This window comes from Lates calcarifer, linkage group LG12 (genome assembly GCF_001640805.2).
Source record: "Lates calcarifer isolate ASB-BC8 linkage group LG12, TLL_Latcal_v3, whole genome shotgun sequence".
Lineage (NCBI taxonomy): Eukaryota > Metazoa > Chordata > Actinopteri > Centropomidae > Lates > Lates calcarifer.
Genome location: NC_066844.1, coordinates 1,484,998 through 1,497,969, shown reverse-complemented (window position 1 = coordinate 1,497,969; position 12,972 = coordinate 1,484,998). Strand labels below are relative to the sequence as shown.

The 12,972-nt window shown below is 40.3% G+C and overlaps 1 protein-coding gene across 1 annotated transcript in view; it reads left to right on the top strand.

The window, feature by feature from the left end:
* LOC108901469 (serine/threonine-protein kinase 4) overlaps positions 1-11,865 on the top strand; it is a 31,919-nt gene extending 20,054 nt beyond the window's left edge. Inside the window, exons 10-11 of the mRNA XM_018702939.1 lie at positions 1,587-1,738; positions 8,181-11,865. Of these exons, the coding sequence (XP_018558455.1) occupies positions 1,587-1,738; positions 8,181-8,339 (311 nt within the window). The 3' untranslated portion in view covers positions 8,340-11,865. The remainder of the gene's footprint in view (positions 1-1,586; positions 1,739-8,180) is intronic.
* Positions 11,866-12,972: the final 1,107 nt, after the last annotated feature.

Below are 12,972 nucleotides of genomic sequence, written 5' to 3'. Positions count from 1 at the left end.
TCAGTTTTATGTTTATTTTTTGGTATAGAGCTTTGTGATTGTGTTTTTATTTTGTTTTTTAATATTCAGCTTTATTATATTTTCTCACAGATATTAGAACACATAACATTACATAAATCTATAATTATATTTCCATTTTACAAAACACAGACACAACACATTTTGTTGTGCAAGTTGTAAAAAGATTTTATATGTGACCGTGGACGGTATAAAGCGCCCAGAAAGACAGTAATTGTTGAGCAGTTTCAGTCAGCACCATCAGACCTGCTGCTACAGGAGCTTGGAAGCTCATCGTCTCATAATGGGAGAGTGTCGGTTTTGGCAAAAATTTAGACATGACAAACTTTAGTTGGTGAGTTTTAACACCTCTGTGGATTTAATCCCATAAAGCATCCTTATAATGGTTGCTGATTTTAGGAGGAAGCTGCCAAACCAACTTTTAAACTGATTGCAGAGCTCATCTCAGTGGTTTCATGAGTCACATTTGGTGCATGTCTTTCCCCCTCTGTCTCTGGTTTCTTTTTCCTCTGCAAGTGAGTTTTAAAATGTCCGATCTCAGCACCTGACAAAGTGACTGCTGCTGATCAACAGCTGCATCAAGTTAGAACAGATATATAACAGCAATCTTGTGCTGTACTTACTGCTGTTTTAATAATGCATCATTTCATTGATCCCAGATGGGAAATAGCCTTTCTCTTTCTGTTTCTGTTTCCCCACTCATGCTCAGGCTGGAGCGCAGCATCCTGTAACTGTGGAGGACTTGCTCAGAGACTCTCTGCTGTCTTAATCTAAACACTGATTCTAAAATATCATTCTAATCTGTTTGTGCAAAATGCGGACTGCTTCTCTTCTGTCTTTGGTTGTGTCGTTATTAATCAACAGAATGAACATTTTTAGCTGCAGCTGACTCATAACTGGCTGTAGTGGAGGTAGTTTGCTGTCATAGATTGTGTGTGCACAAGAAAGACGTAAACTTTTTTTTCGTTCTTGTTCTGTTGGAGCAGCTTCTTGTAGCCTTTAAGCTTTTGTCTGCGGAGATGGTGCAGTGAGTTAGACCTCATCATATTTTATATTTATTGCAAAATTAAATATCAGTGGATGTAATTAGTTTTAACACTGATTAAAAGACAAAGAAACACAAAAAAAATCACCAGTAAATTATCATGAGTGAGTGCAGAGGGCTGAAAATTATATTCCATTGTCTTGAATGTCTAATTATAAATGCCAGTGTTGCCAGCAGATAAGAACAAGACTGCAATTAAAAACCAGAACATCTTAAATGTTTGAATGCAGAGAACATTTCATCACCTCATCCAGAAATAACAAATTCAACTCAACATTTCACCCAAGCCTACATCCTCTTGCAGCAGGGGTCCATGTACAGGTGGGGCTACGCCTCAGTGGCACTGTGTGTCTGAGTTATATAAGAGAATATGCAGAGTCTGCTGCTGAATCTACAGTATGTTGTGCTGTAAATTTCCCTCGTGTGTGTACGTTTGTGTTTTAACATTAATTATAAATATGGTTCACAACAAATTCCTGTGCGTCTGCTGCCATGAAGTAAATGTTGGTGCTGTGTTTTACAGGGAGAGATGAGACGATGCAGCCGGCCAAGCCGTCCTTCCTGGAGTACTTTGAGCAGAAGGAGAAGGAGGCCAACAGTCACAACGACGGAGGAGGGAAAGGAGAAAACAACGCAGACAACCGCAAACTGGCCGGAGAAGGAGATCTGGAACTGGTGAGTTAGAAGTGTCTGTGTGTCAGATTCTGTAAATCACCGAGCAGTAGAGCTGCGAATGTGTTCATTGTGAAGTAAAGACATACCCGTTTTACTTTGTACCGCGGTGATACATCTTGATGCTAACAACAACACCAACAATCTCCTGTGTCGTCGTTACTGTGACGACAGTAGTTTTCAGCTGAGGCTGAACAGTTCGTCAAAATATTCTCAAAGTCACACTCCACCAGTTTTTTCAAAAAAAGCATTGTGGTGGCCCGGCCTGCAAATCATACTCTCCACAGGACAAAATAATGGTAGTATGCATTGTTAAGCCCTAAACACAGCTCAGTCCTGTCCTCGTCAGAAGTTTTATCTTGTTTAGCTACAAGTTTGCTCTCTCTTACCAGTCAAACAGAGACAGAGGATATGTCGACAAAATTTTAAAATCGCAAAAATTCTTTGCATCCACCCGAACAACCAAAAACAGGTGAACGACAGCAGCTGTGGTGTCTCATCGACAGAAACGTGTCGTCTTAACTCGTCTGGGCAGCTACAGACACGGCCGGTTACACCTCGGTTCAGTCATTCTGCAGGGCGCTGCTCGTCTTGACCACGGCTGCAGTTTGTTTTGTTCTCTCTCTGTCTGGGTCTGTTCAGGTCAACATTATTTTGAATCGGGTCGAATTATCTTCAAGTCTGGTCAGACCGGGGTTCCTGTCCTCAGGGTCCTGACCTGTGAAGACCTCAGACGTGTGAAGGAATTCAGAAATAATCTTAAATAATTTAAATTCAAAGCCTTTATTAACAGTCTTATTTTTTCCACAATAAGTTTTTCTGGTTGTTTGTGCACAACAATGCAACAAACTTTGTTCTCACCTCTCTTTGTGCCTTAGTGCTGTTACACGAGTTAGAGAGCAGAGGCTGTTTGTCTTGCTCAAGGACATTTAAGCAGGACAAATGGCTGCTGCTGGAATTAAATATTAAATATGTGACCTTTAAATACGAGGTGGTTTCTCTTACCAGACCACACCGCTGCCTGTTCAGCTCGAGATATTCAGAGGACACCGAGGCCTCGTCTCTCTCGTCTGCTGCCAAACACAACTGAAAAGGATATCAGAACAATGAATCTTATGTTTCTCGAACAACTGGGAGAACATTTCTTGATGGTTGTGATTATTAAAAATAGCTAAATTAGATTTCCAAGCAGTAATAACAGTGGTTAGTGGCCTGTAGTCATTGTCTAAGCAACAAGAAGATGGTGTGCATGCGTATCAGTGTGTGTTTGTGTGTCGTGTTACATGCACCTATTGAGACTCGATCTGTGCCAGCGCACATTTGAAGACGTTGCGCTAACAGACAGTGACAGTTAACCGCCGGCTGACCCTGATTTTCACTCTCGTTCTGCTGGAGCGTTAATACTTTAAGTGTTCAGAGACACACACACACACACACACACATCCTGTAGCATCGTTCTCAGTAGGTGTATCTCTCTCATATTCGAATGTGATAGACGTCTCACAGACCGCAGATCATCCTCCTCAGTAAGTAGATCCTCTCACAGAGATGGCAGTCAGGCGACAGACTTGGTTGAGTTCAAAGTCCCTCAGGTTCTTCAGTATTCAAGAAGAGAAGAAGAAAAATGAAACATTCACTTCTGCATCCCATCACTGGGATTAGTCAGTATAATGATCATGCATGCATCGTTTTCTAGGGGCGCAAGTACATATGCAGTTGCATTGTCAGTCCACAAACAACAACCACGTGGGTGGAAATATGTAACCATATGCAACTGCTCCAAACCTGATTCCTCATTCCTCATTCCTAAAATATGGACGTTATTCAAGACACTTGTGGGTGGACCGAAGAGGAATGAAGGATAGACAAGGATGCTGAAAAGCAAGCAGACATGGATGGGTACCATCCTCCTCTATCTTTTTGTTTTTTGGATCCATGCAAACAAGAGGAGGATGTGCTGAACAAAACATTCAGATCTCAATCAAATCTCACTGAGGGCACTAGAGACACAGGTGTAAAATCATATCTAAATATAAAACACATTTTAATTTCAGGTGGAAGTGGAGTCAGATTTACTGGAACAAGAGGTGGTCTTTAACGTGTCTTTAACGTGTCAAAGATCAGTGAGAGATTAATCAGTAAAACTTTACAAAACACAAAGGCACGTTTGCCTCAGAATTCCTCTTCATGATGTTTTTATTATTGAACAAGTTGCCAAAAATTCTGTTTAGAAGATCAGACTGCTCCAGTCTCATTACACTTTATGGACCAAACGTCTTGTTAATAGCAGCTCTGAGGGATGTGTCTGAGGTCCGAAGAACTTCTCCAGCTCTTCTACTTGATTAAAAAACTGGATAATCAGATGATAAAGAATCATTTTCAGAACTCTGCATTTAAATATTGAAACCAGCAGTGTCTTTATTTCTTGCTCCTGGTGCGGAGGTAGAGGATTTTACCCTGTTCTGTCTGAGACACAGAGACGAGTTGACAAATATCACAGTGCCTCAGTGTGTACAGAGACATCAGGACCTTATAGCGTCTAACAATGGAAGTAAAACTGAACATACCTGTGTGCTTTACTGCACCGTTTGCAGGCGGAGAGAGAAAGATCAAATATGAGGCTTTACTTCACTCAGGGGGATTTATTGTTCCATTAGACTTGCAAATGTGAGGATAAAAAGCTAATTTCTTCCGGGATCTTTAATACTTTGAGGCAGCTTGTTGACAGCTTCATGCTGACTGTGTTTAATTTTAGATCTGTCTACTCTGCTATTTTAGTATTTTGCTACCAGATTTTTTTAATGGAGTTATCTGGGACAGGAAGCTTATCGCAGCTTATAGCCCGGTCGATCATCATCATTTATGTTGTTTTTTTACTTAAGTTTCATTTTGCTGTGTAAGGAGACACTTATTATATCTCCAAGCTTTCTCAAGTAAATACCACAGTTAAATAAGTAAAAAGTGAAAAGTAAAGTCGCACTTTAAGTTCCAGTAATTAATCATGTCTCCGGTTTGTTTTATTGCTTTTTTAGGCCTTATCTTCATTTTTACCATTTTATCCACGGTTTCACCTTCAGCTGGTGAAGTGGTGTGACAGTGCAGCATACAGCACATGGTGGGGAAGCACTAACCTACATTATTCATGAAAAGCAGACATAGAACAACCAATCTCCCTCAATTGCTCCATTCTGTCCTCTCCCCTGTTCTCTATTTATATTCTTCCCTTATTGGTTTTCTTTTTTCCCACCCCTTCTCCCTCCTCCTGTCTTCCATCAACATCTCAAGGAGACCACAGTCTTATCTAACAGCTCCTGACAGGAGGTTAAATCTCAGGCTGCAGGTTCAGATTAATCAGATTCAGATCAGCTGATTAGCCCATCGTCAGATTAATAGCTAAATTCTAGATGAACATGGTGGAGTGTGTGTGTTTGGTTTCCTGACAGTGGTTTTGGATGTCCATCCATAGCTCCCTGTAGACCGCTGGTTTCATATTGACTTGAAATCCTGAACAGAACTCGTTCCTGAGACCACGTTGGTTTCAGTTTTAGTGAAATGGATGTGAGTTCATGTGTGGTCTGCCGTCTTTAAATAAAACATGTATAACAGAGACATTTTAATATGTTATGAAGGTAGATTTTCAGATTCTTGAGACATTTTGAGTTTGACTGGATGGTTTTAGAGCTCGTTTTAAGTTCAAATATAAAATCCTTTCTTGTTTTTAACCTTTTTTTTGTTTGTTTCTTTGTTAAAATTATTCCTCTCAAGTTATTTTTCTTCACTTTGTTGCAGAAACTTCTGATATCATCTCGTAACTGCTCATATTCTTCACTCGACAGGAAGGAGATGGAAAAGTTTTGTAATTAAAACTTCTATAACTGTTTTTCCAGTATCTTTCCACTGAAGGAATTATATCTAAGAAAAAAAAATCTTGCTTCTACCCTTCATTTCTTTTCCAGCCACTAAGTGCCTCCAAATGTTCATTTTCGTTTTATTTTCGAAGATATTTAGCTCTGTATTTTCTGTTGGATTAGTGTGTTTGTGTGAGAGAGAGCGAGTGCTTGAGAACAGACTGTTTGTCAGCTTTTAGCTCAGATGCTAAATGTTTAATGACTTTAAGTGTTTCTCTGTACTTGGCAAACAAAACATTACAGCTACTACACTTCGCTGGAAGGAGTGTACTACGGTGGCAACAATGAAAAGTATATTCAGAAGGAGTATTAACGCGTTTCTTTGTGTTTATGTTTTTATCGCCCCGTTATGACCACCTTACCCTTACAGAGGGAAACATTTCTTAAACCTAAAACCTGTGACCGTCTGTGAGCGCGTAGTCTTTCATTTTGTTTCCAGTGAAAATATCTTCAACCAACCAGGTGAGTTTATGTCAAATGTTGTAAATGTGTTTAGTGAAGAGATGCACACTGTCAACATCCCAGCAAACCCAAACAACATTTATCAACAGCGGCTGATAAATGTTTCATGAAGAGTTTTATGTGTTGCATTTGTTTAAAGGAATACTCCACAAAAACATGTATCAAGCAGTCAGCACTGTACATTTGGTAATCTGCTTCGATTCACAGCTGTTTGATTTCAGTGGACAGGGCTGCAACTAATGATTGTTCTCTTGATTAATCAATTCATTATTTGGCCTGTAAATGTCAGAATCAATAAAAAATGAACATCACAGAACAGTTAACATCTTTCTTGTTTTGTCCAAGAAAAAGTCAGAAACCCAGAGAGAGAAGCAAAATAGACATGATTTTGTCTATTGACGAATTGATTAAGTGTTTTACCTATAAACATGCTAACGTACCAAAGTGTAGACGTTTGGTTTCAGCTCCTCAACTGTGAATATTTGTAATTTATTATTTGTCTCATGTGATTGTAAAGTGAATGTTTGGATTTTTGACAAACCATTAATCGATTAAGAATTAAATCAGTTGGTTGAAGCTCTAATCCACTCTCATGCTATTGATCTGTATGTTCAGTATACAGTCAGTTCTCATTAATGCATCATCAGTACGTCATCACTTAAATAGAAGGAGCATGAAACATCTGGCAGAGCTACAGACTGAGCACTGTTGTTTGAGAAGTTTCTCTGGATGTGTTGATGTGTAAGTGGAGTATTCCTGCAAGCAATAAGCTTTATTGATCACTGAGGGTTTATTGGATAAACTAGTATTAAAGTGAATGTTGCCTGAGGTTTAAAGGTGAATTTAGCCCTCAGTGTCTGCTTTACCTCGACCCTTGGTGTGGTCCAGTTGTAGGACCTTCCATCCCCTTCCTCACCGTTATCCGTCTAGTGGACTAGGACGCCAGTGTTATTTTAGCCCCATTGATTGTGGGTAATAAATAGCCTGAGAGCCAAGTGCTGCTGGTAAAAGCTGAGAGGGGGAATCCCCAGGGGAGAAGCTAAAGCAGGCATCAGGTCCCTATCTGAGGCCTACAACAGAGAGGCTGAGTAAATGTCAATAGATGTAGCCTTTGAAAGCTACTAAAATAGATACACTTATCAGACACCTTGGTTAGTGCAGTCATGCGTGAGATATTTTTAGATTGTGGTAAAGATTTTCTTAAGTGTCCATTAATGAACTTGCTGCTGATTGATCTCTGGGTTTCAAGTCATGAAATCCTCCATCTGCACAGGGTTATATCAGCAAGGAAGAGAGGTCCTTAGTACAGAGGGTAGGAGGCCAGTTATTGACCAACCCCTCTTTGTTAGGGTGAGATAGACTCACCATTAGTTGAATGATAGACTCTTTAAGGTTTTGAAATACCCCAGAACCTTTAAGGCGGTGAGTTTTGGTGTTTGCAACCATAAATCTATAGGTTACATCAAACGAGTATGGAGAATTCAAGGAAGCGACTCCAGAGGCAAGTCAATGTGTAACTCCACATTTTGACTCTACATCAGTCTCACTTTTTATAGCTTTACTGACACTTTCCTATCACATTGCATGGTCTTCATCAACAGTTAGTTTGACCAGTTGTTGTAGATGTTCAAATCTCCATCGGCTTAAATATTGAGCTTCACTCTTGACCTTGGGAACAGTGGTTACACAACTCAAGGTTTATTTAGTAGTTGAGGTTTGACCTTCAGCAAGTTTATTGATTTAAAGTTCTAGAGGGATTGAGTGGGTGTATTTGCTCTCAGGCCAGTTTATTAGGAGCACCTCTGCGGTCTAATGTAATCCAGTCCAACAGCTCCGCCTCATATTCTACCTTTGATAAGTTTATAATGGCTGATCGATGAGAATTTGCTTGGACAGTTGAAGGCCCTGAACATTATACTGAGATGTGTTTCTAAATACTCTTCCCGCCTCATGTTTGGCCTGAGGACAGAAGCCACAGTCGGTCAACATTTTAATCTGATAGTGTGGAGATGATCAGACTGTACCGGTGGGTTTGTGAGCTTCAGTGTTCAGAGTATCGGTGTCTCTTTGTTTAGGTGAGTACGTGGTCGGTGGAGGAACTGCGGCTGAGACTCGCCTCTCTGGACCCTCAGATGGAGCAGGAGATCGAGGAGATCCGTCAGCGCTACCAGGCCAAGAGACAGCCCATCATGGACGCCATCGAGGCCAAAAAACGACGGCAGCAGAACTTCTGAGAAGGAGCTGCTGAGCTCCTCACAGCAGCAGCTGGATGTTTCATGTTTTTCTGCAGCAGGTTAGTGAAATGACACTCGGACGGCGCTGAGGTTTCCTTCTCCTAATAACTGGTCATGAGATGATACAGTTGGATGTGACTGAAAACTAAACCTCTGATGATCAAACTGCTGAGTCTGTCGGAAGAACTTTCAAAGAGCTGTTGACATGAGGTCCATGTTTCCTTCTGTTCTGCCTTTTTGAGATTGTGTTTGTGTTTCTGGTTTTACCCGTTTAAGAAACAACAACAGAGAAAATCTCATTTTGATATCATCATCAGCTGATCTGGATTCGCAAGTTTCTCTCTGCTTCTTTTTTTTCTAGCTTGGTTCACTGTTGTCTTAAACCACGGTGATGATTGTTAAGAAGCCCTGCAGATCTCTTCATCTCTTAGTTTACTCCATCCTGTGGTACAGTATCATTTTAACCGCTGACTGTTCAGCTTAGGTACTCTTCATTTAATCCCTCCACTGTTTCCTGTCATTGTCTGTGAACCGTGACGCTGCTGGACTCTTCAGTGTTTCCGGTCTGGACTGTCAAAGTCTAGAAATGAATCATTCCCTGCTAAAGGCTGAAAATATGAGGAGGATAATGTCAGTTAATGTCAGTACGAAGCTGCATTTTCTAAACACAGATCAAAGTTTAAAAACCTTTTTGAATCATAAATGTGAACAAACCATGAACATATTGATGATTTGGCGTGTGAGCAGTGCTGTACGTGTTTTTTTCCACCCAGCTTACGTTCATCAGGTTCTTCTCTGAAAAACTTTCAAGTTGCTCGTTTTCGGTACAGGTTCTTCTGTTTTTGCTCTGACATGTAAGGAGACAGAGTAATGGGGTTTTATCAGTGTAGACTATGGTATGATTAACGCACAACAGTCAATGTAAGACTGTTTTTTCCTAATAATGTTTTACAAAGGCAGCTGGTGGAGATCAATACTTAACTTTTTAACCGAGCTCCCTCTTTACAACAAGACTGTTAAAGACAGATGTACAGGCTTTGTTCAGACTGCAGGTGAATCAGATTTGTTTCTCAAAAACCTCCCTTCCTACCTGCGGGGGCGTCAGTAACGTAGCTGCGTCACTTTGGATTTAATGTTGTCGTCTGTTGCGAGTGACTCAAAAGACACTCAGAAATGTGATTGGAGCAGAGACACATCTGTAGAGATTTGATTGGAATCATATTTCAGTCCAGCTCCAAATATGGTTTGGACCATGTGGGTTTTTTGTTGTCCAGACTTTCTGACATCAATCTGGATATGTCTAAAAACCAGGTTTGGGCTGGCAGGCTGAGCAAGGCCACAGGATCCACAGATTGCAGTCACTGTAAAATAATTTGATCCTGAAATGTGAGGAGCTCTGTGTCTGACACGTTTTTGTTTTTTGGATTGTTGACACAGCAGCTCCCGACTGGATACTTCATCCACCAGCCTGCCAGTCAAACTGAGTTTAATATGTTTATCTCAAGCTGGAGTTTTCATTTACTGATTGTTGGAAAAGTTATACGCAGCAGAATGTTTGAAAGGAAAGAGGATTTAATCAGATTATAACTCCTCCCTCTGTGTAACCACCAGCGCCCTCCTCAGAGTTTGGGTTTTTATTTGTGTCCAGCATCTATTTCTTCTCCTAAGTCCACTTAAAAAAAGACCTGGGTCGACAGATTTATGGAACAGGTTCAACAAAGCTTTTATTCCCTGGATTTATTAGTTTAATCTGGCACAGTGGACTCACTGAGATTGAGTCCTTCTTTAAGAAAATAAAAACAGAAAGAAAAAAGTGCCAAGAAGCTGCAGACTTGAGCTGGCGTCGACCCAGCTCTGATCCAACTTTACTTCTAAACATTCCTCGGAGGAAAACTCAGACACATGTTCTGATGGACGTCGAGCACGAAAACAAATTAAGGGGGGATTTCTATTTTTCTACACAGGTTTAATGGTTACACAGTCAGCACAGAGAAACGTTTTGATCACAGGGATGTGAACGAGCTTCTCAGGTCATAAAACTCCTCAGGGTGTAAAATAACCACAGGTAGTGACGAGAAAATGAACATGTAGATAGTTTGGAGATCCTTCACACAGAGTGGTGTGTGTATATATGAGCAACACTGGCTGTGTTTGTATATTGTGATTAATCTGATCAGTTTTCAGTAAGTTATTGCTTTAAGTGTTGAACAGTTCTCAGAAGTTTTGGAGAGAAAACGTTGGTGACGACAAAATGCTGGAGGATTCTCTGTGTGCAGGACTCCCATGTTTCTCTGTCAGATAAAGACTCGTCAGCACAATTCATTATCCTCTTTCTGTCGTGTGTTACAAGCAAAGCACAAGGGATTTTTTTCATTCCTGCCTTACCTTGTCAACTCTGGATGCACTGCTGCTGTTTTAGTCGATCAGTGATCTAAATATAGAAACTGGTTTTTGCTGGAAAAAGGGAACAAATAATAAAATAATGGAGCTTGATTGTTATTGAATTTGATGCACAAGCTATTTGGTGCTAGTTACTCTGCTGTTTGAGAAGTGATGCATCAGGAATTAAGTCGTAATCACTGGAGAACAGAGACAGAAATGAAACTGTTGTGATGTCGTGTCTCAGTTTTATCACGAACCACTGTTTGTTTTCTGCCTTTTCACAAACTTCACTTTTTAATGTTACGTATGATTGTCTAGACTTTAAACACAGTATTGTTGTGTAGAAACCTAACGTTGATTAAACACCTGCAGGAGCAGAACAAAGCGAAGAGTCGGACAGAGGATCATCACCGACTCCTGTTCTCTGCTTTTAGTTTGAGCTAAAGAAGATCATTTCTTCAGTAAGACATATCAGGAGCTGATTTGTGCTGTGATTTCATTTCTTTACTTGTTTGAGAGTAAATGATGTTTCAGTGGTGCAGCCAGTTCATTAGTTTTATTTAATGAGTGAATCACTTACAATGTGTAAATCCTACTGAAACATGTGCAGTGCATGGAGTCATCCTTTCTCAAGTGTTACCACTGTTCAAGCTGCTCCAGTGTTTAATTTATTCCTTCTCATAGTTCATCTCCAGCAGATCAAACATCAGGGGTTTCCTGTTTTTTACTCGCAGGTATTTTGAGATTTGGGTTCGTGTTTTATAACGTGTGTGGTCTAATATCTAATATCTAATTTGAAATGTTTAAATATAGACAGTCATCGGCGTCAATGTTAAACTGTGATTCCTGCAGAAATGAACAAAGAAATGAGCAAAGGAAATCATTTGTGAGCAGCAGGCAGAGCTCAGACTGGGACTGATAAAGATCCAGATTCACAGTGAACACCTGGTTCATCTGCATCTTCTCTGTGCAGTCAGACTCTGCTGTTCACTCTGCTCACAGCTCTCTCCCTGTGTGAGGCCTGATGTGTTTCTGAAGAATCTCTGCCTGAACGTATAACTGATGTTTGAGATCACTGATGTTTGGTTTGTGTATTTTATTTGGTTTTGTTTGCTTGTCTAATAAAAACATAAAAACAAAGGAAGCACGACCACGTCTTTTTTTGTAACGTTTTACACTTCATCATCCTGCTTCTGTTTATTCTGCTCTCAGTATAAACCAGTGTTATCCTTACACACAAGTACCACACTGTAAAAAATAACTCCTGTAAAAGTCCTGAATTCAAAATGTGTCTGCAGCTATCACTGCATCATTATTACAGATGCATCAGTTTATATTTATGGAGGTGAAACTTTTTATTTTAATATTTTGTCAAATGTAGTGAAAACTGCAGTTTCTCATGTTCCTCTGATGGCACAGAATCAGTTTAACTCAAGTGAAGTGAGAAGTTTATTATTCTTTATTTGTCTTATTGTCCTGCTGTGTGGATTAATCCGCCGCTGAAAATAGTCCCTGATTCCTCCTGTTTGTTTGATGAAAACTACAGTGAGCAGTTTTAGGAAATTACTACTGTATATTATGTGAGCGCGTGTGAAAGATGCATCTGTTCCTTCTGTTTCTAAATGATTCCTCGTCTTCCTCGTGCCGCCTTCATCATCAGCTGTGACTGGAGGACGGAGCGGTTGTTTAGACGTCCTGACAGCCTCCTCCTGTCCCGTCACATCGTCAGAAACGCTGAAACTTTTTTGAGGCACAGCTCGTTCCCTTCTTCTCATCTCTTTCTCCATGTCGAGAACTCTGTCGGCCAAAATAGCAGAAATGAATTTTTAATCAGCCGGCCACGAATCTGATCTCCTTCACTGTGGCTGCGGGTGTGCTGTTTCTCTCAGCCCGAATAAAGACACAGACGTGTGTGTGTGTGTGTGTGTGTGTGTGTGTGTGGTCAGAAAGAAGTTTATTTCTGCTTATTTTTATTTTATTAAGGCTGCTGGACTTATTCATTATGCATGTGAGACATAATTCAGTAAAGAGGCTCAGTTGTGCCTTCATGCATCATGTAGGTGCTTTAGCTGTCAGGAGCCTCTGAAAACATCTTTAACTGAATAGTCAAGGAAAGAACACAGACGTGTAAAGGCATCAGACATCAGGTGTTTAAAGAGGCATTAAAGACGTTCTTCAAAATAAGTTGCCATAATGTATCAGTGGGTATTAAAAGGACTGTGGATCAATACGTGGCTCGGGTCAGATATCA